Genomic DNA, 20,078 nt, shown 5'->3' on the forward strand with positions numbered 1-20,078 from the left:
CCCAGAGTCAGTCAGGTTGATGGTGAGGACTTTCTTCGAGATACAGATCTGACACAAAAAATATGCCAGTGAGTTTCGTCGGAGTTGTATTCCTAAATCAAAGTAAATACCTAAAATAAAACTTTGGTGATGTGTAGTGCAGTGCCAAGCTTGTTGTGAGTGGCATGCTGAAACGACTGTTGTGATTGTAGACCAGACAGTGTATGGGAAACTTTCACTGCGCGCTGTAATCTAACACCAAAGTTAAAAAATGGTTATTTTATGGTTAATGATACGGTTTTCAGCAATAATGAATTTATTTCACGTATTATTTATACTTAGACTGCTAATGCAATGAAGATAGGTTGGTCATGTCATAGGCCCTTTAATACTTTCACCGCGGGAGGATGCATTCTCCGCCAACGGGCAGACTACAGGAGGAAGGATGTAGGCGTTTATGTGCATTCGATATACGTTGGCTTTGTCAGATTACGTCATGTTTGTTGTCTATTTCCTCAAGCCCAGCGCAGTGTACATGTACGAGGTAGAGGTCAAACCTAAATGAGCATGCGCGCCAAATTTGTAAACAAATTCCACCATACTCGATCTTTTCTCCGCTGTAATTTGTAAGGATTATTGATCAGTTGTTGTTTTTCTGTCAGAGGGTATTTAAAAATGGCGATGCGGGCACAGTTTAACACGTCAAAGCCCTTTGGCATGTTTTTTTTTTCTTGACATCCATAGCGAAATTGACACTGATCGTGAAACTGAACTCGACGGAGATAGCAGAAGTAAAATTTCACCCGACAACAACCCAACACCCGACAACAACTCTTATACTGAACTTGAATATGTTTCCGAACCAGTCGAGCAAAGACAGACATTTCAAGGTAGACAGGAAGGTACCTGGCCAGCTGATGCTGAGAGAAAAGTGCGAGAAAGGGCCGGTGACGGACCTTGCAACAATGATGGGGTATCCTGTTGATGTTGTACGACATTAATCTATCAATGACAATTACAAATCTGACTTGCTACAAGTATATAAGCTTATATATAATATAGCTCTCTTTTGAATGTCAGATGATACCTGTTCGCTGTTGTTCGAAATGAACTTGCAGTAAATATGCATATTAACGTTTTTAAATGGAATGTTTTAGGGTATGTGTTCCGTCTACTGAATTTGAGTTAATAAAACGTATGTGGTATTTTTATAGTGTTGCGCTGAAAAGAAATACGTCTATATATTAAAAAAAGTTCATCATTTTTTAAATTTTTTGTGTGAAATCAAATATTGCCCTCATGATCATGTGACATAGGTTTGTCACTTGACTTTTTGTGCATTTTTATGATGCTCTGTCATATTGCAATACTCATTGAAAAATTGTCCCGAATACTCTTATAATAAAAAAATACAGCTCATGTGTGTAAATCAATATTTATAATGCGATACATGTATTTCCACAGAAAACTACGCATAGCAATGCATGTATAAAAATTAATTACGCAGTTGAGATGATAGATAACAAATAAATAGGCACCTGTCTTAGAAGACAGATAGCCAAAAAGACTGAACTTACTTATGGAGAAAGTCGAAGATTTAAATATATCAAATGGGGAGATAAACTATCTCCATCGATAATCACTGAAAGCAACAAGTCCTATGCAATATTAAAACCTGGCAAAAAAAATGTTGTTTGTGTTAGTTTCTGGCAATATCTTCATCACTTTGTTTCTGATTTCGTCAGGTATACCCAAGTTCAAATTACATCAAGTACATGTGGATTATCATATGTGTAAAGTACCTGGTGATACTTTGTTTTCATACTGAGTATTTTTGGTTATCATGTATGGACTACAATTCAGACAATATGGCAAAACTGTTCAGAAGAAGAAAAGTACATATACTTGTAACACTTCAAACAAATCTGACCAGTGCATTATCTGCACCTGTTTAATTGAGTAATTTTTAGCTCCCATATATGCATATGTATATATGCAAATGGGAGGTATTCTTATAAGATGGAAAAATATCGTCTGTATGTATGTATGTATGTATGTATGTCCGTCCACATCAAAAACTCCTAAACCGTAGCACCTACTGTCTTAGTATTTGGTGTACAGGTGCACCTAGGGGTGGAGATGTGAATTTGTTCAAATGAACATGTCAGTGCCAAAAATATGCAAATGAGGGGAAAAAAAGGAAAAATCCTGCAAATGGCTAAAACTCAGTAAGCATTGGTCAGATTTGATTGAAACTTGGTATGCAGATTTTTTTAGGTATTCTAAATTATGTGTGCTAAAATTTGGATGAAATTTGCATGTTTGTATTTTTAGGGTATTTTTTTCTTTTTTAATCCAAAATCTTGTTCTCTGAAATCGCTCGTCTGATTGCTATGAAACTTAATACTCATGTTCCTGAGGATGACCTCAGTCATGCTTGTACAAATTGTATTGATATTGTCATATTTGTAATTTTGGGCAATTTTCCCAATTTTGATAAAAAAATTTTTTTATCCAAAAAAGTACTGATTTGATAGCTTATATAAGATTAATCTCAATATAATGTATTGAAGGTATGTTGAAAACTGGCAATTTTTTATTTGGGGGCAATTTTTGCCTTTTTGGTCAGAAAAATTTTTCTCCTAAAACTTCTGATCTGGTAGCTTTGATATCTAGTGTACAGGTTCCTAGGATTTATGTTAATTAGATATATTGTAAATTATGATGAAATCTGCAATTTTGTATTTTGGGGGACAATTATTTTCTATTTTCGGTCAAAAACTTTGTTTCTCAAAATTTACCAGTCTGATTGCTTTGATATTTAGAAACCGGTTTGTTAATAAGATATATTGAAATTAAGTTGAAATCCGGAATTTTGAATTTTTGGGACAACTTTGCGAAACTGTCAGTTTTACTGGGATATCTTTCATTTTGTATTTTTAAGATTTTTTGGGGTAATTTTACATACCTACTGGAACTAAGAGTATATAATGTGGTGATTTAGTAAGCATTTGATATGGTAAACTGTATTTGGTGTTGAAATGCAGTAAAAATATCCTGGCAGATTTTGAAAAAATTCCAAACAAATGCCAATACAAAAATTTAGCCAGAGAAGGTTTGACAAAAGAAAAGGTGGAAGAGAGGGGGAAAAAAGAATGTACAATGGATCGGATAAAAAAGATAATGTACCTCATCGATCTTCCAGACACCGTCCCTTATCAAGTGGTCCACCCGATGTATTTTGTGCGCAATTAACCATGCAGTGTATTTTAGTTTAAGATGTCAAGTTAGGTAAGGATTTGAAGGAATAGTCAAGTTCACCACAGTTTAACTTTATCTCTTGTGTCATCATCCTTGTGTAATTGGTTAAGTTTGTAAGTTGTTCCAGATGTGGATGCACCAGCTGTTCTGGAAGAAAACAATGTATCTGGTGTATGGGCAAAGTGTAAACATTGGTTGCATGTTATGTATTTCAGTCTTATGTCAAATATTGTAAATGAAAAAATCAAGAACAGTTTGCTGTGTGCTTGTAAAAGATAACATATTTGTCAATACATAAACTGCCTTGCAGATTGATTGTCTTAAGATTATTACAGAAGTAGAAAAGGAAAAGAAACTAATCAAATTGCTGTAACAACTAACATATTCACTCTCAGTGCCTGTATAGGTCTATACTTAACTATTTTATCATTACTTTCAGCTGTTTGTTATATCTTTGCTACTCTCCATGGGCCAAGGCACACTTGGGGTCAATGTGATCACTCTGTGCCAGTCTGTGTATGTCAGTCTGTCTGTACATGTATGTCCATGTTCCATACAATTGTCGACTTGTTTTGATAAATATATGGGAGCGAACAGTGATGTTGTCACTATTTTTGATATATTTTCCCCACAGAATATTAATTTCTACCTAAGCCTGATAAGACATCATAGCATTGAAAAGGTAAAGTTGGATTTGTTATTCCAAGCCAGTATGTCATTTTAATACATGTATGCCACTGTTATGATGCTTAATCAAACCGACCGCAAATAATCTCTATGCACAGAAAATTTACATGTCGCTAGCATTAAATTGCCTTATTATTTGTTTTAATTTCAGAGTGGTCCAGACATCTATACATTCAGTACTTTCCTATATGCACATTTATTGCGGAATGGGTATGTTGCTGTTCAGAGATGGACCAGTGAAGCTGACCTGTTCCTTAAAGACATTGTGCTATTTCCTATCAACGTGAATGACTCACACTGGATCATCTGTGTAAGTATCTTATAATTGTACTGGTGGAAAATAGTTGTTCGGTTTCCCCTGTGTGAGAGACCAGCAGTCTTCATCGATCTCACACTCACACGAATAAGAAGCAATTGGCTGATTGGATGATAAATGTTCTTTGAATAACACACCATAAAATTCATCCAATGGCGCGATATTTTGCAACCAGACACCCCAGTAATGCCAGATGACCAGTCATGTTTTCAGTGCAAAATTTACACATTTTATGGTCATTTGAGACGTCTATCACACACCAAGGACCAGTGATAACATTTCTCTCATATGTTAACTTGCATGCAAGCTTGTAGGAGGCATGATTCCCCATCGTAAGTGAGAAATCTTATCCCAGGCCTTTGTGCATTATTCTGAATGGCATATTGTGTGTGTGCAACATGCATGGCATGCATATCCCCCGTATATGTATGTATGTATGTAGATGTATACACAGGAGAACTCTAGGGGTGCAGGAAGCAACTCTTTTGTGGGGGGTTTTGAATTATGTGTCCAATACTGCTCCACAGCCATGCCATAGCTTATGATCAGGAGCCCTTGTACATAGTTGTAAATGCAAATTCAATACATATCCTTTGTAGATTTTATTCACTATTGTTCATTTAGTAACAATAAGAATGATAATAATATTAATAAGTATTCGTGGAGTGCTATATGCAGCGCCAATGTCAGATACTTGCATCATTTGCAGTATTTTCTTGATAACATTGTTAAACATCTTATGATCGTGACTGGGGCGTCAAATTGTCAGAGTAGTGACCATTGTCGTGCAATGTTAACTATTCTTCTGCCAATTAATAGGGCAGGTGTGGGAACAATGCTATCTCAGGCACGCTTCTGAAAGTTCTGGATACTGTGTGTGTATTACAGACGTACGTACATAGCACACAGGACATGTCTGGCATCCTCCAATGTCATGAGTCCCTTGCATAGGGTCATAGGGGATGGGGTGCCTTGAAACCATACATGTTACGGAACGGGCGATCCTTACGGCTTTTTAGACACACACAAATTCTATTGACGTTGATGGTAGATGGATAATATAAATAAATATTATTATTATTATTTTTATTATTATTATTATTATCATTATCAACATTTTCTTTTCATTTAATGTTTAGTTCGATTTTCTAATCTACTTTGATTTAATTTTGTCTTCTCATTTATGCAGGCTGCTGATATGAGGACGAGAACCTTAAGATGTTATGACTCATTGTTTGATAAGGGAGTCTCAAGAATGGTGTACCTGAACAAACTTAGGTAAGTTAGGTGCGGCCTTTTATTTGGCAAGCGTGGATTTTTCAACTATGTTTGCAGCAGGTCCAGTTATCAAGGAGGAGAGTTATTTGCCACATACGGTATAACATTTTTTACAAAGAAACCGGGAAATACTGTGGGAATTTGTGTACATGGGATATGAAAAGTACATAAGTTGGTGATCATCACGTGACAAGGGCAGAGACACTTTTCTTACAGGTATAATAGCATTTAGTGATTCACTAAGTTAACACATAAGATTGCATTTACTATCGTTTGCATTGAGCATCAATTGCTACGCAATTCCATGCCCGTCGGGAAGTGATCTCTGCCGTTGTCAAAGCACTCTTTCCCATCAACAGCCCCAATTTCTAGTTTCATATTTTTAGCACGTTGGCTTTGTATGAAAAAAGTGGCTTGCTCCTCTTGAATAACCATGAGAACTGGTGCAAGCACATAGGACAAAATTAAGTTTTGCTGAATGCTCCATTTAATGCAATATTAAACAATAGGGGGTGAAATATCTTACACATGCAGATTTCTGATTTTCCAACGTGTTAAAGAATGGTATTGCTTTTCACAGAGAAAACTGAGAACTTTCACTTTTATTATACAGCCATGTGCCCTGTTAGCCATCTGAATCAAAGGGCAACAAACACCGTGAACACACTGTAGACACAAGGAAATTGCCAATACAAAATGAGAATGTGTAAAGAAAAATTAAGAAATTCCGAAATTGAATCAAATCTTGTACAACTTACGTTAAAAAATGGCACAAGCACAATGATGGAGAATGTTGTGATGCACAGCTTGTTGAGTTTAATTGTCATTCACTGAATGATGTAAGATATTGTTATTGCACATTTTGACTGTGTAAATTATTTTTAAATTTTTACCACTTTTGTCGTATAGAGAATATTTGTCCTTGGAGAGGAAAAAAGTCTATGGAAAAGACGCAGCAGCATGGAATTGGACCTTAGAATGTGTAAGACAGGTGCCACAACAAAGAAATGGGTTTGATTGTGGTGTCTTCGTGTGCCTCTTTGCCAGACTGATTGCCAGTGATGTTGCTGTGAACTTTACACAAGTAAGTGTTACAGTAGTGGAAGTGCAATATACAACATAACACAGAAGAGACACATGCTCAGTAATATTGTTTGTTAGTTTTTATACTCTCAGTTTACACAAGATAAATCTCATACCTACAACACGATTGGAACTAATTTGGGATAATTGTATGGCAAAGTAATGTCGATTCCATCATTGTAATATTTCAACACTAAGCTATAGGGCTCCAAACATATTTGAGAAATTTGAAAAACATGAAAATCCAATTATCCCAAATTAGTTCCAGTCGTGTTCTACACAGATAGTTAAGGAAACTTACTATGGCTCAAGTTGGTAGATTTCAAAAACTTCAGAGTTAGTTGAACAATGGCAATCGAAATGAATTAAATATATCTTGATTGCTGCTGTGCTCGCTGTCAAGATTCTATGTAGTGGACAAGTTATTGGTCATGTTTTATAGCAGAAAAATGTAAATGACACAAGTTTCCAGTAGCCAATAGAAATTTACACTCTGCAGGTAAGCCATGCAGTGTCACCAAGTTAATCGATGACTCAATCAGATAAGTGTTATGCTAATTATCTTGTAACAGTTTTACATTAATTTTCTATTGCAGGAAGAGGTAGGAAGATTCCGTAACCAAATTGTGTATGAAATATTACATAAAAGGATTCTAGACTGGCACTGAATTGAATGTGGATTCAGGAGAGAAGACTTGCATGCAAACACGGAACTCTTTATCTTCACTTGAAACCAGTTTTCACTACTTTCGATGGACAATGTGGCTTTAAAAGAGAGTTCCGTCTGTTATAGGCCTCTTAAGTATAATACAAGTATTCTTGCAAATGACTACTGCCAGAGGGTTCTAAGTGAACATGTGCCTTCTCTTTGCAAAGTACAAATAGACTGTATTGTGTGACCAGGCATTGTCAACAAAGTGATTTTCACCAGGTATTTGTTCCTCTTAAAATTTTGGTGCACAAAGGATAAAAAATAAAAATACCAATGTTAATTCCCATGTTAGGTTACCATGGCACAATGTAAAAGTGCAGAAAAATGTGAAGAGAACACTAGACTAATATTTCCAGAAAAACGTCAACTTTTGCTAACATTTTCATCAAGGAAACTTGTAACCAATCTCTTGCAAAATCAAGAGTACAACTCAGGGACACCATGCAAATTTCAGCACTGAAGTAAAAGTAATTAACATTTACTAACATTTTAAGAAGCAATATGGCTGCCTTCTCTGTGTTTACTGTATGGGGACAATTACGCTTTAGCTTTAAAAAAATACAGTACTTACAGAGTTATTTACAACATAAGCTTCGAAACACGTGCAGTGCAAACTCAAATAATTGCCTTCCACCTCAACCCCCTTCCTCCACCATGCGAAAGTTTGAAAGTGCAAAAATTAATTATCAGCAAAGAAACGATCAGGATTTATGCCATTGAAACAAATTGAACGTCCAACAGACGTGTAAATGGCTGGATTGTTGGCCACGTAATGACAAAAGCAGAAAGGTGTTTAACTACACCATACAGTCAGGCAAAAGGGCATTCTGTCTGGTGTAATTATATATCTGTGTATAGCAACGACTTCGTACAAGCTAAACTGTAGTGTCAAAACAGCGTGATGTACATGCCATAATCAAAATATGGGTACATCCCCTCCAACCCTAATGCAATTAATAACGTTTGCCATGCATGTGTTTTAATTATCCACAGCCCTCAATTATGTCCTGCGGAAATGTGTTCTTGAAGTTGAAAAATCACATGATATATTTGCAGTTTGCCTAGGAGAGTGTTATAATTTGTGATTAAATTGCCAAGAAACACTTTAATGTAATTTGGCTTATTGTTTCAAAGCACGTATGAAGATTTTCTATTGACACATCACAGCCTAACTTCAATGTAACAAAGGATCATATTAGCACCACAAATTGACTAGAGTGCTAGTAAATAGATTCTGCAACTGTTAAGTGTCTGTAGTTAATGCACTCACAAATTATAGGTATTTCTTGGTGTAGGTTGGTGGTGATGACAAATTACGTCATTGACTTTTACAGTGGTTCAACTTTAGAGAAAAATTGTTGACCATCAACTGTAAGATACGCTAAACTAAGATTAACTTAACCTGAAGCAAAAGATTGTACTGTTTTAACGGATATGTTGTGATCTTCAAGTGATTAAAACAAGTATATTCATTTTAATCTGGAAATGCATTCGTTACTTTCTTTTTAAACAGGATTCATACACCCAGTTCTGGAGAGTCCTAGTAAAATGGACTAATTATACTGTTGCAGTATTGGGAATGGAATCTGTACACAACTATGAAATTGATATTAAGATATCCAATACTCTTCAACTGTATGACAAATTAACCGCTATTGAATTTTGATCATGTAAGCCCTATACAATACAACACGTTCCAGTATTAAAGAGTACTTTTCCTCCAGGAGCATATTGTATCTTCATTTCAATTCATATAATGTATTCTGTCTGTGGGTGTATGGTGTGAACCTGGTACGAAATGAAAGGGTATCACAAAATTTCTTGTAGGGGAATGTAACAAAAACAATTTTGAAGGAAGAATATCTACTCTCTCTCTTCATTGTTACCGCATGCCTGGAAATTAAGAAAATACAAAAATAGTACTAGTATGTGGGAATACAAATATTATTGATTATTGTCAATATTGTTGTTGTGTGTCAATTGTGCAATTTTGATTCTTCTCCCCACAGTCCATTCAAACTCATTGTTCAGCTTGCATAAATTTAGCTTGTGCCAAGATAGTTGAGAGTGTTATCGGTCGTAAGCTGATTTAAGTCCAGTATAACTCAAGCTTCAAAAATATAAAGGTTCTTGGTTTTATTTGGGATTACAGGTTGCTTCAACATGCTAGAAGGTGTGTACAATCACCTATAATTTATATTTGACCTTGCATGAGGGTGGGTTTCAGTCTTCTAAATGGCTGTGTGGTGACATCCTTTATTTTGTGTGACCACTCTGTGAAAACCTTCGATTGGCTTGATCTCCACTTTCCATAGTGCCGTAGTGACCAAGGCTTGTTGGAGAAGAAATTGTAATTTATACCAAATACTGCAGTTATTAAAATCTTAATAAATTCTTGGAAGCTTATACTACTCTTTGTTTTAAACATAATATCATGAAAGATGTGCAACCACACTTTAAGAATATCAAGGTAAGTAAATAGAAATGTACACAGGCGTAAACCCCACAGCTTTTAAATGTGCTGATTTACTATCTACCCAAATGGCCAACAATATGGCCAAGGTCATTGTATAGAATTTGTTATATTTTCTGCATAAATTTTCTGAGCCCTGATTGTGGATATTAGCTCAATGATAACTTTCACAAGGATAGTTCAATCTAGTGATTTTAGCACAAGTATTGCACAGTATTTTACTCCGCTGCTTGTATAATAAAAAAATTATTTCATCAAAATGTCAATTTACAAAATTAACCTCATGATCAGTGCTTTGTGACTAAACTTACCCCAAACGTGCAGGTAGAATTGAGTTTTCGAACTATGAAATATAGGTAACTTAAAAAGGACTTTTGGCAGTCTCTGTGTAATAGTTTCATTTAATTTCTTAACAAAATATGAGTGAAAATAATATTACATGTAGGTGAACCGATAAAAAGTCTGGACCAAGCAAGACCTTTGCTAGGGGGACTGTTCAATGAACATCGACAATGTATATCGACATATTTGTGACGATAGAGGGCGCCTTTTTAGAAAACTTGTGGAGAAAAGATCTGAAGATTTGAATAATGGGCACAAAATGTTTTTTTTATTTTTCTGTGGATATATGTATTGAAAATTAAAATACAATTTTCTGGGGGTGTCGTGTTATATAGGAGACGCATGTAGGAGCCAGTCAACCATATCATTCGGGATGGAAACCAAATAGAAGGCCATTGCAGTACTGTATGATGTCTGCAAGGGAATGTTAGTTTGCAGGGGAAAATCGACAATATTTTTTAATTCAGGATAAGGTAGCTTCATGTCTGCTGGGGAAATGAATGACAAAATTTTGAGGGGAATTTTTTGCAGGGCAGGGGAAATCGGCAAGTTTTTTTTGCCTTAGGGCAGGGGAGCTTCAAAAATTGAGAGTGGGGAGGGGAAACAGGCAAAAATAAGTGGGGAGTGGGTAAAAATTGAAGTTGGAGTGGGGAGGGTAAGTCAAAAAATTTTCAGTGGGAGGGCTAATTATGAACAGCTAATCAATTACCCTGATGACTTAAAATTAGTCAATTCACATTACTTGTCATGCACAATATATAATATCATAGTAAGGACCCCTTTGAAAGTGCATTGTTCGTTGGCTGCACCTGCTCTGTGATGTCAACTGTTGTCAAGTCTGGAACTGCAGCGATATGTGTTTCGGATTTCTATCGAAACTTTGTCACTTACAGCAACATACTAAATCCCTGCAGAGTTCTAGTTGCATCGAATCTCGCTACCAATATGTAAAAAGTACTTTAAAACCATTTTCAAGAATTCTTCTCAAAACAGTTGTAACACTTTTCTTTCTAAAATGGACTTGCGGGTAATCCGGAATAACTTGTAATCCGAAAACATTATTACCGTACCCGCATGCACGTGTCTATGAAACGGACGTTGTGCAGTCGATCGGGTCCAACTTCATCCGTCCCCGACCCATTAACACCTCTTAATTATTCCAAGATAGATCGCACGCTGCTAATACGCAGTTACGGCAGGTGTCAATGGATTTTCACAGCGGATGTTGGCCAAACACAATAGACAATACAGTGGCGTTGCGGCTTAGCTTAATCCCTTGCCAATAAAGACTTAGCGGTAGCCTCAAAACGCAAAACGTGCATCTGTTCCTCTTGTAATATCGCAAAATTTTAGCCAGAAACGGAAACTTTCAGACCATGATATTCTTCACACATGAAGATCAATATTACAGGAATACTTTTAATAGTTTTAAGGGAAAAACAAATTCCGTGTTTTCGACATAAAATACCCAAGTAAATGTGGAAAGCCACCTTAAGGTACAATTACTATACATGAAACAATCACTGCCTTGTATAACACAGATCGATCTGCACACCAGCAGCAAAGTAGCATGATTGCATCTGCTGTTTGAAATGTGATAATAATCAGATCATTGGTAACAAAATTTTTATAGTTTACTGACGACTGAAACTAAGAAAACATAAGTATCATCTAACAAAAAATCACAGTCATTAATCCCGTGTCAGAACACGATCATCACGGTTACCATGGCAAAAACACCAACCGTCAACTTCCGATCTATTGCGAACCTTTTGAATTTGAGGTTGAATTAAAATCAAACTTAATAAAATGATATATATATATATATATATATATATATATATATATATATATATATATATATATATATATATATATATATATATATAAAACAAAGTTTTTAAAAATTGTTCTCGACAAATTTCATTGATCAAATCACTCACTACATCGTACTTATAAGCTTTTTCGAATTTCCTTCCCCAACTCTACGCTCACGAGAGTAGTTTCTTCTTCTTCCAGCTATTTTCATATCACAACCTGGCACTTATCTGAAATAAGGTCCATTTATCTGAAACTAGCTCCATTCCGTAAATGACTGTGTTTCTCCTTTCAGCAGTTTGACAATCAGTTATCACTTTTATGTTATATATGTTCGTTTCTGTCTCAAGGCTTCGGCAAGATAAGACTACTTGTTAATGTTCAATTCTGCAATGCGTCAAGCCATATAGCCAAACGGTTCACCCAGGTTCCTTTGGGGCTTGGACATTCATGACAAATATATGCGTAATACATGGTAAATTCAAGCCATGGAAATGCAGTCCAAATACAGGAATGAATAAAGATGAATTTAAACCATACAAATGCATGGTAAATACATGATTGATACAGAATGAATTTATAATCTGTATTAATCTTTATTTTCCTGTATTGACAATGTATTTGTAAGAGTGCATATACAGGTAAATACAGGCAAAAATACAGGGCCTTTATTTGTGTTTCCTTGTATTACTCTGTATTGCTCTTTGTATTTACCTAAATACAGGCTAAAATACGTGCCTGTATTGCCTGTATTATAGGGTTTTCTCCTAGTGATAAGATGTGTTAAGAAGTGCAAATGGTTCACTTCTCTTGACTAAAGAAGTTGGTTCTCGCAAATACGATGGCTGAAAAGACATTTTGTTTTTAACGAATTTGTTGCAATGCTGTTTGGTCTGATGAAAGCAGGAGCGCCATGTCAGTGAGTCGTTGAAAATGTCTTCAGGACAATAACATAAGGATCTGTAAAGATTAGATGGATGTCGCGGCAAACTTTCCTGGGATATTAAGAAAACATTTGGACAAAGTTGATAAAGAGTTGCATGCTTGAGAGAATAATATCTTAACTGTATTTAATCTAACTTTGAAAAACGGAGAAGCATTAAGTCATGGCCAGTACCCATCGATGTGAAGTAACTGCGGACGTTCCTAGGACTTTTGGGATATTGCTGTCATTTTGTCCAAGGATATTCTTCTACATGTCCGACTACTAAATGCACTGACAGTAGGTCCAACCAACGGAGAGAAAGAAAAGTGCAGATAGAAAACGACCGCCGCCCTATAACTGGACAGACACTCCCGCTGTACACTTGAGCTCGACTAATCATACGGGTTTTTTACTCAGACAGACTAAACGAAGCATTTGAGCTGAACACTGATGCGAGTCTATCAGGTGTAGGAGCTGCAATGTACCACACTGTCGAAGGTGCTGATTGAACAGTATGATTACGACAGGTACTAATGCTATTAGCAACTTCTCATCAGGCAAACCCCTAGGAAAGGATATACTACCAGAGTTGCAAGGCGTATCTGCCTTGCCAACGATTTCATAAGCACAATGGTCGAAACTACAGGATTAGGGAACTACAATACAGCATTTAAAGTTCCTCGTAAACACAAGATAAGACGACATAGAAACAGTGAACCAAGGAATCCAGAAAGTCAGATTGGCATTGAGGAAGTGGAGGAAATTCTGCTGACGTGATGATGTTTTGTACAGAACAAGGATATCATCCAATGAAGAAATGTACCAATTTGATTCACCATTTCACTTTCACAAGGAGGCTGTTAAAGGATTACATGATGGTTGTGGACTTGTAAGAAAGGAGCAGACCATCGACCAATTGAGAGCTTCTTTTTTTGACTTGATATAATCCGATATGAAGAATATTCGTGCATGTAAGGAATGTACTCAAAGAAAGATGATGCGGGGTTGAAGAATCGTGTTCTTATAATGAGTATTGAGATTGCACCGCCTCTTGAACTTTTATGCGTGGAGAACTTAAACCTGCGGGAATAAATTTAGGAATCAAAGGCTTGCTGGTGATAATGACAATTTTCCCAAGTTTGCAAATTGAATCCCTAAATCGGACTGCAAAACGACCGTTAAACACTTATGGGAGGATATTATGCTATCATATATGGGTATTGTGAATGACTCAACTCTGACCAAGGTAAGAACGTCAAGTCCTAGGTTATACAGGAATCGCGTGTCTTCCTGGACTTCGTGAAGTCATATACTATGCTATATCATCTGCATGGAAAGTGCAAACTGGACGATTAAATTGCACTCTGTTTAATATGCTGGGAACACTTCAAAAGGAACAGAAAAGAATATTAGAAATAGCACATTGCACCGCTAGTATGCTTAACTACTGTTAGTCAACGACAGTACTGGATTTATGCTATGTCATCTTATGTTTGGAAGGCAAGCAATAAGGCACTAGATGTACTATTTGGAACATTACCAGAGAAGCAAGATCTTACCATTCCAATGAAATATATTGCGGACTGAGGACCTAGATGAATTAAGTATTCAAAATTGCGAAGGGAAATGCAGGAAAATCGCCCTTAATGAGTAAGAGCCACTATGGTCTACGAATTTGTGAAGTGATACTGAAGAAAGGTTATCAAGTACCACACTAAAATGTAAGCATACGATATCAGCATAAAATTGAAGATCAGTGGGGGAAAGTCCATATGACACTGTAAATCAATAGACTGATAATTGTCAAGAATTGCGAATCGGCAATTGATGAAGGTGTCATCCCTTACTTGGGTCCGTCAAAAACATACTCTATAACCTGCAAAGCCGAATAAATACGGTAAAAAAGTTGATACTCTAAATGAGTCTGCTACGCGTCCGGGTTACATTTTCAACTAAGAAGTCCATTACCCTGTGGTTGATAACAGTTATCACCCTCTCGATCCTAATGGTGCAGACTAAGTAGTTATGGCCGTTGGATAGTCCACACATCTCGCAAAATGCGAGAGTACAAAATCTCGCGAGACTTGTGGACTATAAATTTGGGAGTTGGTCAATGCATAGATGGCCCCCTCGAGGAACCCCCTGAACACCAAGGACCCACTGGCGCAGTGAGAATATACAACATCAACACTCTGATTAGGTTTATGCAAATGAGGCAAGACTATAAGTGGCCAATGCCAGGGCCATTGTCGCATTTCTGTGTGTCAGCCTCGGTGATCCTGATGTCGCACTGACTACTGTTGGATCCATTCTCCGTTGGTGCAGCTCCGCCGTCAACCTTACCATGGATGATAAGAAGTGGGACGATTGTTATTTAACCAATTCTGAGTTGGATGAGGTGTTGGGTTGGGCTGACCAGTACTTTGATTATACCGTAAGTGATACATATTTTTTTTAATTTTTTCTAAATTTTCTTACAGTCCATCATGGTTATGGTGTGTATCTCATATCGTTTCTGAATGCTTTTACCTCTACAGAATGCGTAGACTTTGCAGCCAGGCATACTGATTTGACGCAAGTACGTGCTCTCAGTCTCCTTCCCCTGCCCCTCCCCCAGCCACTTCAAAAACAAGCTAGCTATGTTCACCGGAGAGGGGAAAAATGACATTCTCAATTGCCTAGATTGAGTAGCAAAGTCGGAGTACGTACACAGCTCATGACATGTCTGGTGCATGCACTCTCTGACTGTGCTTGTCACAATTCACGCCGATGACCTGTTAGTGTAATGTTCTTGCTACATGATCACAACAGTCAAAGATCTTTTGCAATCTTACCTATGCTTAGTGTCAGGCAGGTCTGACCTATTGGAGTAATTAATTAGGTCATGAACTTAGGTCGTGATCAGTGTAGCAAATTTTTGATTGACAGTCTCAGGTTGCTGTGTGAGTCAAATCATGTTTTTACCTTTGCTATAAATAACGGCGACCCGTAGGGCAGTAAAATGTATGCCAAAAAAAATGAAAAACACCGTCAAAGTGAGCTTGAAACCCGTAGGCGGTTGTAAAAAATAAAATCATGACTTCTCGGGGAATGTACGTCTTTATGTGTTTTTTATTTTATTATTCCCTTTCTCTGCAGAATGAGTCGACTTTGCAGCTTCCCAGAGAACCAACTCCCGTTCAATGCCAACAGCAACAACGGTACGGGGTCTCCTGGAAATTGTGATCCTGATCCTGTAAGTATAATAATTTACGATTTAATATTTGTCATAGGCTCTGTGATATTTTCTTCCACTTGAAAAAAAATATTATTTTGTTCACTGGAGAGGGAAAACAGAAATAAAATTCAACATTACCGATGTTGGAATTTCTCCGCAGTAAACTAATTTCGAAACATGTAAACAATACGTGACATGCCTGCAAGGTGCATGCACTCTCTGCCGGTGTGACTCACTGTTCGTGTCATTAGCTGGATGCGTGATCAATGAAATCGACGGCTGAGATCGTGATCGAAACATGTAGAAACAATGTAACATTATTTTTGATTGATAGTCAGAGCTTGTGCTGGGTACAAATGTCTGCGCCCCCTTTGTTGTATACCCTGTTAACTGCTCACCGCCGCCCTGGCCGAACAGCAAAAAATGTAAACAAAAAAATGATAAAAAGGTCAAAGTGAACTTTGAAACTTTTTATTGAAAAAATGACCTAAATCAATCATCACTTCCCCCGCAGATAAGTGTGTTTTATATATTTTTATATTCTTTTCTCTGCAGAATGGGCTGACTTCTCAGCTCCACAGAAAAACTCAAAACCAGCAACCAATGTCTCGTCGGCCCTACAGGAACTGTGATGTGAGTAATATTTATGATGTACTATTTGTCATGAGATTTATGAATCTGATGTAGTATTTTGCTGAGATTTCCCCCGTTCAAAAAGAAAAAAAAATTAGTTGTTCACTAAAGAGACAAAGAATGAAATTTAAAAATCGCTGAGGCCATAAAGTAGGATAGCATGTGTAGCCGTTGCCTAGCTTTAATAGAACATGTAAACAATACGTGACTTGCAAGGTGCATGCACTTTCTGGCCGTCTGAGTCATTAGCTCATTGCGTGATCAATGCAGTCGACTGAGTAAGGTCAACGACCTTGCATTGGAACCTTTTCTTTGTACTCGTCACGACCTTTTGTACTAATTAGGTCATGTTCTTCAGTTGTGATCAAAAGGTATAGGAACATTATAGCTTTTTGATTTGAAAGACAGTTAGGGTCAGAGGTCGTGTGCGTGAAAAGGAAAATTCCACCTATTGCTCTACTGTCAACTGCACTAGCAAGCTGTCTGCTGGTTCGTCGGCTTGAGTTTGGCCCTGTGAGCAGACAAATCTAAGGGAAACCCCCTCGCAAGTAAACAAACAATCGAACTAATGAAAAGATCGGCGTGAGATATAAACCAGCAATTTACGGAAAGGGGAAAATGATTACTTTTGGCGTTGTGGAAGGGGAAGTTCAATCGACATTCTGAATGCATTTTTGAAGAAAAAAAAAACCACTGTGTTTATCATTTGGCGATTAATTTTGTGCATTGAAAAGAGTCATGTACATGCAATAGTGATATCCGGCCATATTGTTCTGAGGAGGGTTTATAGCTTTGTGACATATTTTTGTTATTGTTTTGTTTTGTATTTTGGTTGATCTGTGCAATCAAAGTATAGCCTCTACCGCTATAAAATTTTAATGAATTTGCATTCACTTCACTAAACAGTAAATGATGCCTTGATGCAGGACTCTGCGAAATTGACAAACACAAAGATTTACAAAATCTTCAGTCAATGAGCTCCTGTGGTAAATATGAAGGTATACAGATGTATATAGGCAGTGCACAGTATACAGGGTAGTGTCAACTGTTCTTGCCAGTATTTTTGTGTTGAACCCAGCTTTAATATTTTGTGTTTCATAAAACACAACATCCCCCCTTTCGAGTGGAGTATTTTTTTTATTTTCTCAAACGTTCTCTGTGTTAAAAAATAAGAATATGGGTTGTTTTACTGTTAAAATACTTGTTTATATTATTCTTATTAGGACAACACTTCCTCTGACAGTGATGATGATGATGATGATGATGATGATGATGATAATAATAACGATGATGATGGAAGGGACAAGAAACATCCTAATGAATTAATTATGTAAGTTTACAATATCCCCCTCCTTTTTTATAGATAATACATAGCAAATTATCATTAAAGTTCATCATATATGATAACAGGTCAACATATATATTTGTTTTTGACACAAAAACGTACAAGCAAGCACACACATATATTTTGATTTATCATGATGAGGTTTAATTTTCCTACGTTATTATTAGTAATATTATATAGGGCTCAGCCCTTGGTGTCGCGCCAGGGGTTAAGATTGGCAATGTTATTTGTATTGATTCATGATAAAATGTAATTAATTGTTACTTCATAAACGTATATATGACAACTATGCCCAGTTTCCCTCTGATGAAAGCAGTTCACGTACGTACACGCGCGGACGTCAAACCCTGCAGCAGTGCAGGTAGGCCTATAGATTTTCTGTAACGTGTAAAAATTTTGGACAAAAATTGGCAAGTTTTACATTGATAACAGCCTATTGCGTTAAACAAGGGACGTATCATGCAATCATTATCATTGCAATGGTAACCGCACTGCCCAACTTCCACTTGCAAGCTGAAAACTATAGCGTTCCGTCTAAAAACTGGCAATTTTTGAATTTAATTATTGACACTGGGGGCGCTTTTCTAAAATTCAATCCCAGCATTCTTTGCGTATGCCACCGTTCATATGCGCGACTGTTTTCTCCTTTATCTATATTAACGATATTCTGTATCAGCGACAAGGTGCATAATAACATTTACTGGCTAATAAAAGAGGTATATTTTCTAAATGGCATGTTATATAATAATAATTTGTTTCGTATTTGTTTATTACAAGTACTCAAAAAAAAACATGGCGGCGCCCACGAAAAGAAGGGTACACTTCTGGTTACTCGCATAGTATATTATGAATAAGCGCATGCGTAGTCAGTAAGCCGCTGGCGCGACTATTATTGATTACGGTATTTCTGTGGGAGTAAATGAAGTAATTTTTCCCCTTCCGCATTTTAGGCAAAGAGCACAACAACCAAAGAAGCAACATATCAGGCTGAGAAAAAATGTAATGCTGGTGAAGAGTACATGGCATTTCCTTGGGTGAAGAAATTGGTAATAGTGAAGAAATAGCTGCAGCAATGTGAACTCAGATCCTCACACAGTAGTAGTTGTAGTAGTAGTAGTAGTAGTAGTAGTAGTAGTAGTAGTAGTAGTAGTAGTAGTAGTAGTTTTTCAAATATCTTTATTTCACACAGGTCCCTACATACCAAAACTGTAAAAGGAAATTTTTAAATTTCAAGGAATCAAAGGAAATATAGATACAAATAAAAGAAAATCACTGTAAAGTGATGGTTAGCGTTATACAGAAAATGTCATGAATGACAAAAGTCAATGTCAACAAGAAAGACATATTTTAAACCTATCACATAATATTTCAAAGGTGACACAACCTAGCGATGCACAAAGCAGGGAAGTTTCTTTAATGTGAAAATTGAGTTGACCATCATGAGTGTCACAAAGAATATCATCAAAAGCCAAAATAATATTAAAAGAATGTAAATTTTCATTGAGACAATGATACTCAAATTCAAGTCTCAATCTGGTGAAGATCTTGCTTTTAAATATGTCCAAAGAATCAACAGGACCCTAATTTCTAAACACATTTCTCTTGCTAAATGAATACACAACTTAGCCATTGTAGAAAGGTAAACAAACAGAGACATTGCACGTTTATGAATAAATACAGATTTTTGAATAGGAGGATTAATGAAAAACCATGCAATATTTACAGCTTGTCCAAGTAAAACTAAACGAGATGTTATAGTGGAAATAACACTAGAAGCGGTTGAATGTTTGGACACTCAAGGAAAGTATGTAAAAGTGAATCAATGTCATTACGGAGAGAACAGTTGGCATCTGAACGGAAACCAGCATGGAACAAAGAAGAACTAGTTTGATAGGCTCCGTGCATAATGCGCCATTGTAGATCACCTTCTTTCTTTGTGATGGGATCACAATACCACGAAGCAAAGTTTGGTTTGATGGAATGTGGAATACTCAAAATCTCCCTCCAGA

General features: G+C 36.6%; 1 protein-coding gene across 1 annotated transcript; it reads left to right on the forward strand.

Moving 5' to 3' along the window:
* Positions 1 to 386: 386 nt before the first annotated feature.
* Positions 387 to 9,042, forward strand: LOC139132249 (sentrin-specific protease-like). Its single transcript, XM_070698638.1, has 6 exons — positions 387 to 426; positions 724 to 968; positions 4,079 to 4,237; positions 5,433 to 5,521; positions 6,431 to 6,605; positions 7,201 to 9,042. Exons 1-6 carry the CDS (start codon positions 387 to 389, stop codon positions 7,270 to 7,272), a joined length of 780 nt encoding a protein of 259 aa, XP_070554739.1. The 3' UTR covers positions 7,273 to 9,042.
* Positions 9,043 to 20,078: the final 11,036 nt, after the last annotated feature.

This window comes from Ptychodera flava, chromosome 4 (assembly GCF_041260155.1).
Source record: "Ptychodera flava strain L36383 chromosome 4, AS_Pfla_20210202, whole genome shotgun sequence".
NCBI classification, from domain to species: Eukaryota; Metazoa; Hemichordata; class Enteropneusta; family Ptychoderidae; genus Ptychodera; species Ptychodera flava.

Excerpts from the sequence above, each read along its gene's own strand:
- LOC139132249 (XM_070698638.1), top strand. The coding sequence starts at position 387 with ATGCATTCTCCGCCAACGGGCAGACTACAGGAGGAAGGAT. Across the intron at positions 5,522-6,430 it reads GTGTACCTGAACAAACTTAG|AGAATATTTGTCCTTGGAGA; the intron begins GTAAGTTAGGTG and ends TTTGTCGTATAG. Across the intron at positions 6,606-7,200 it reads TTGCTGTGAACTTTACACAA|GAAGAGGTAGGAAGATTCCG; the intron begins GTAAGTGTTACA and ends TTTCTATTGCAG.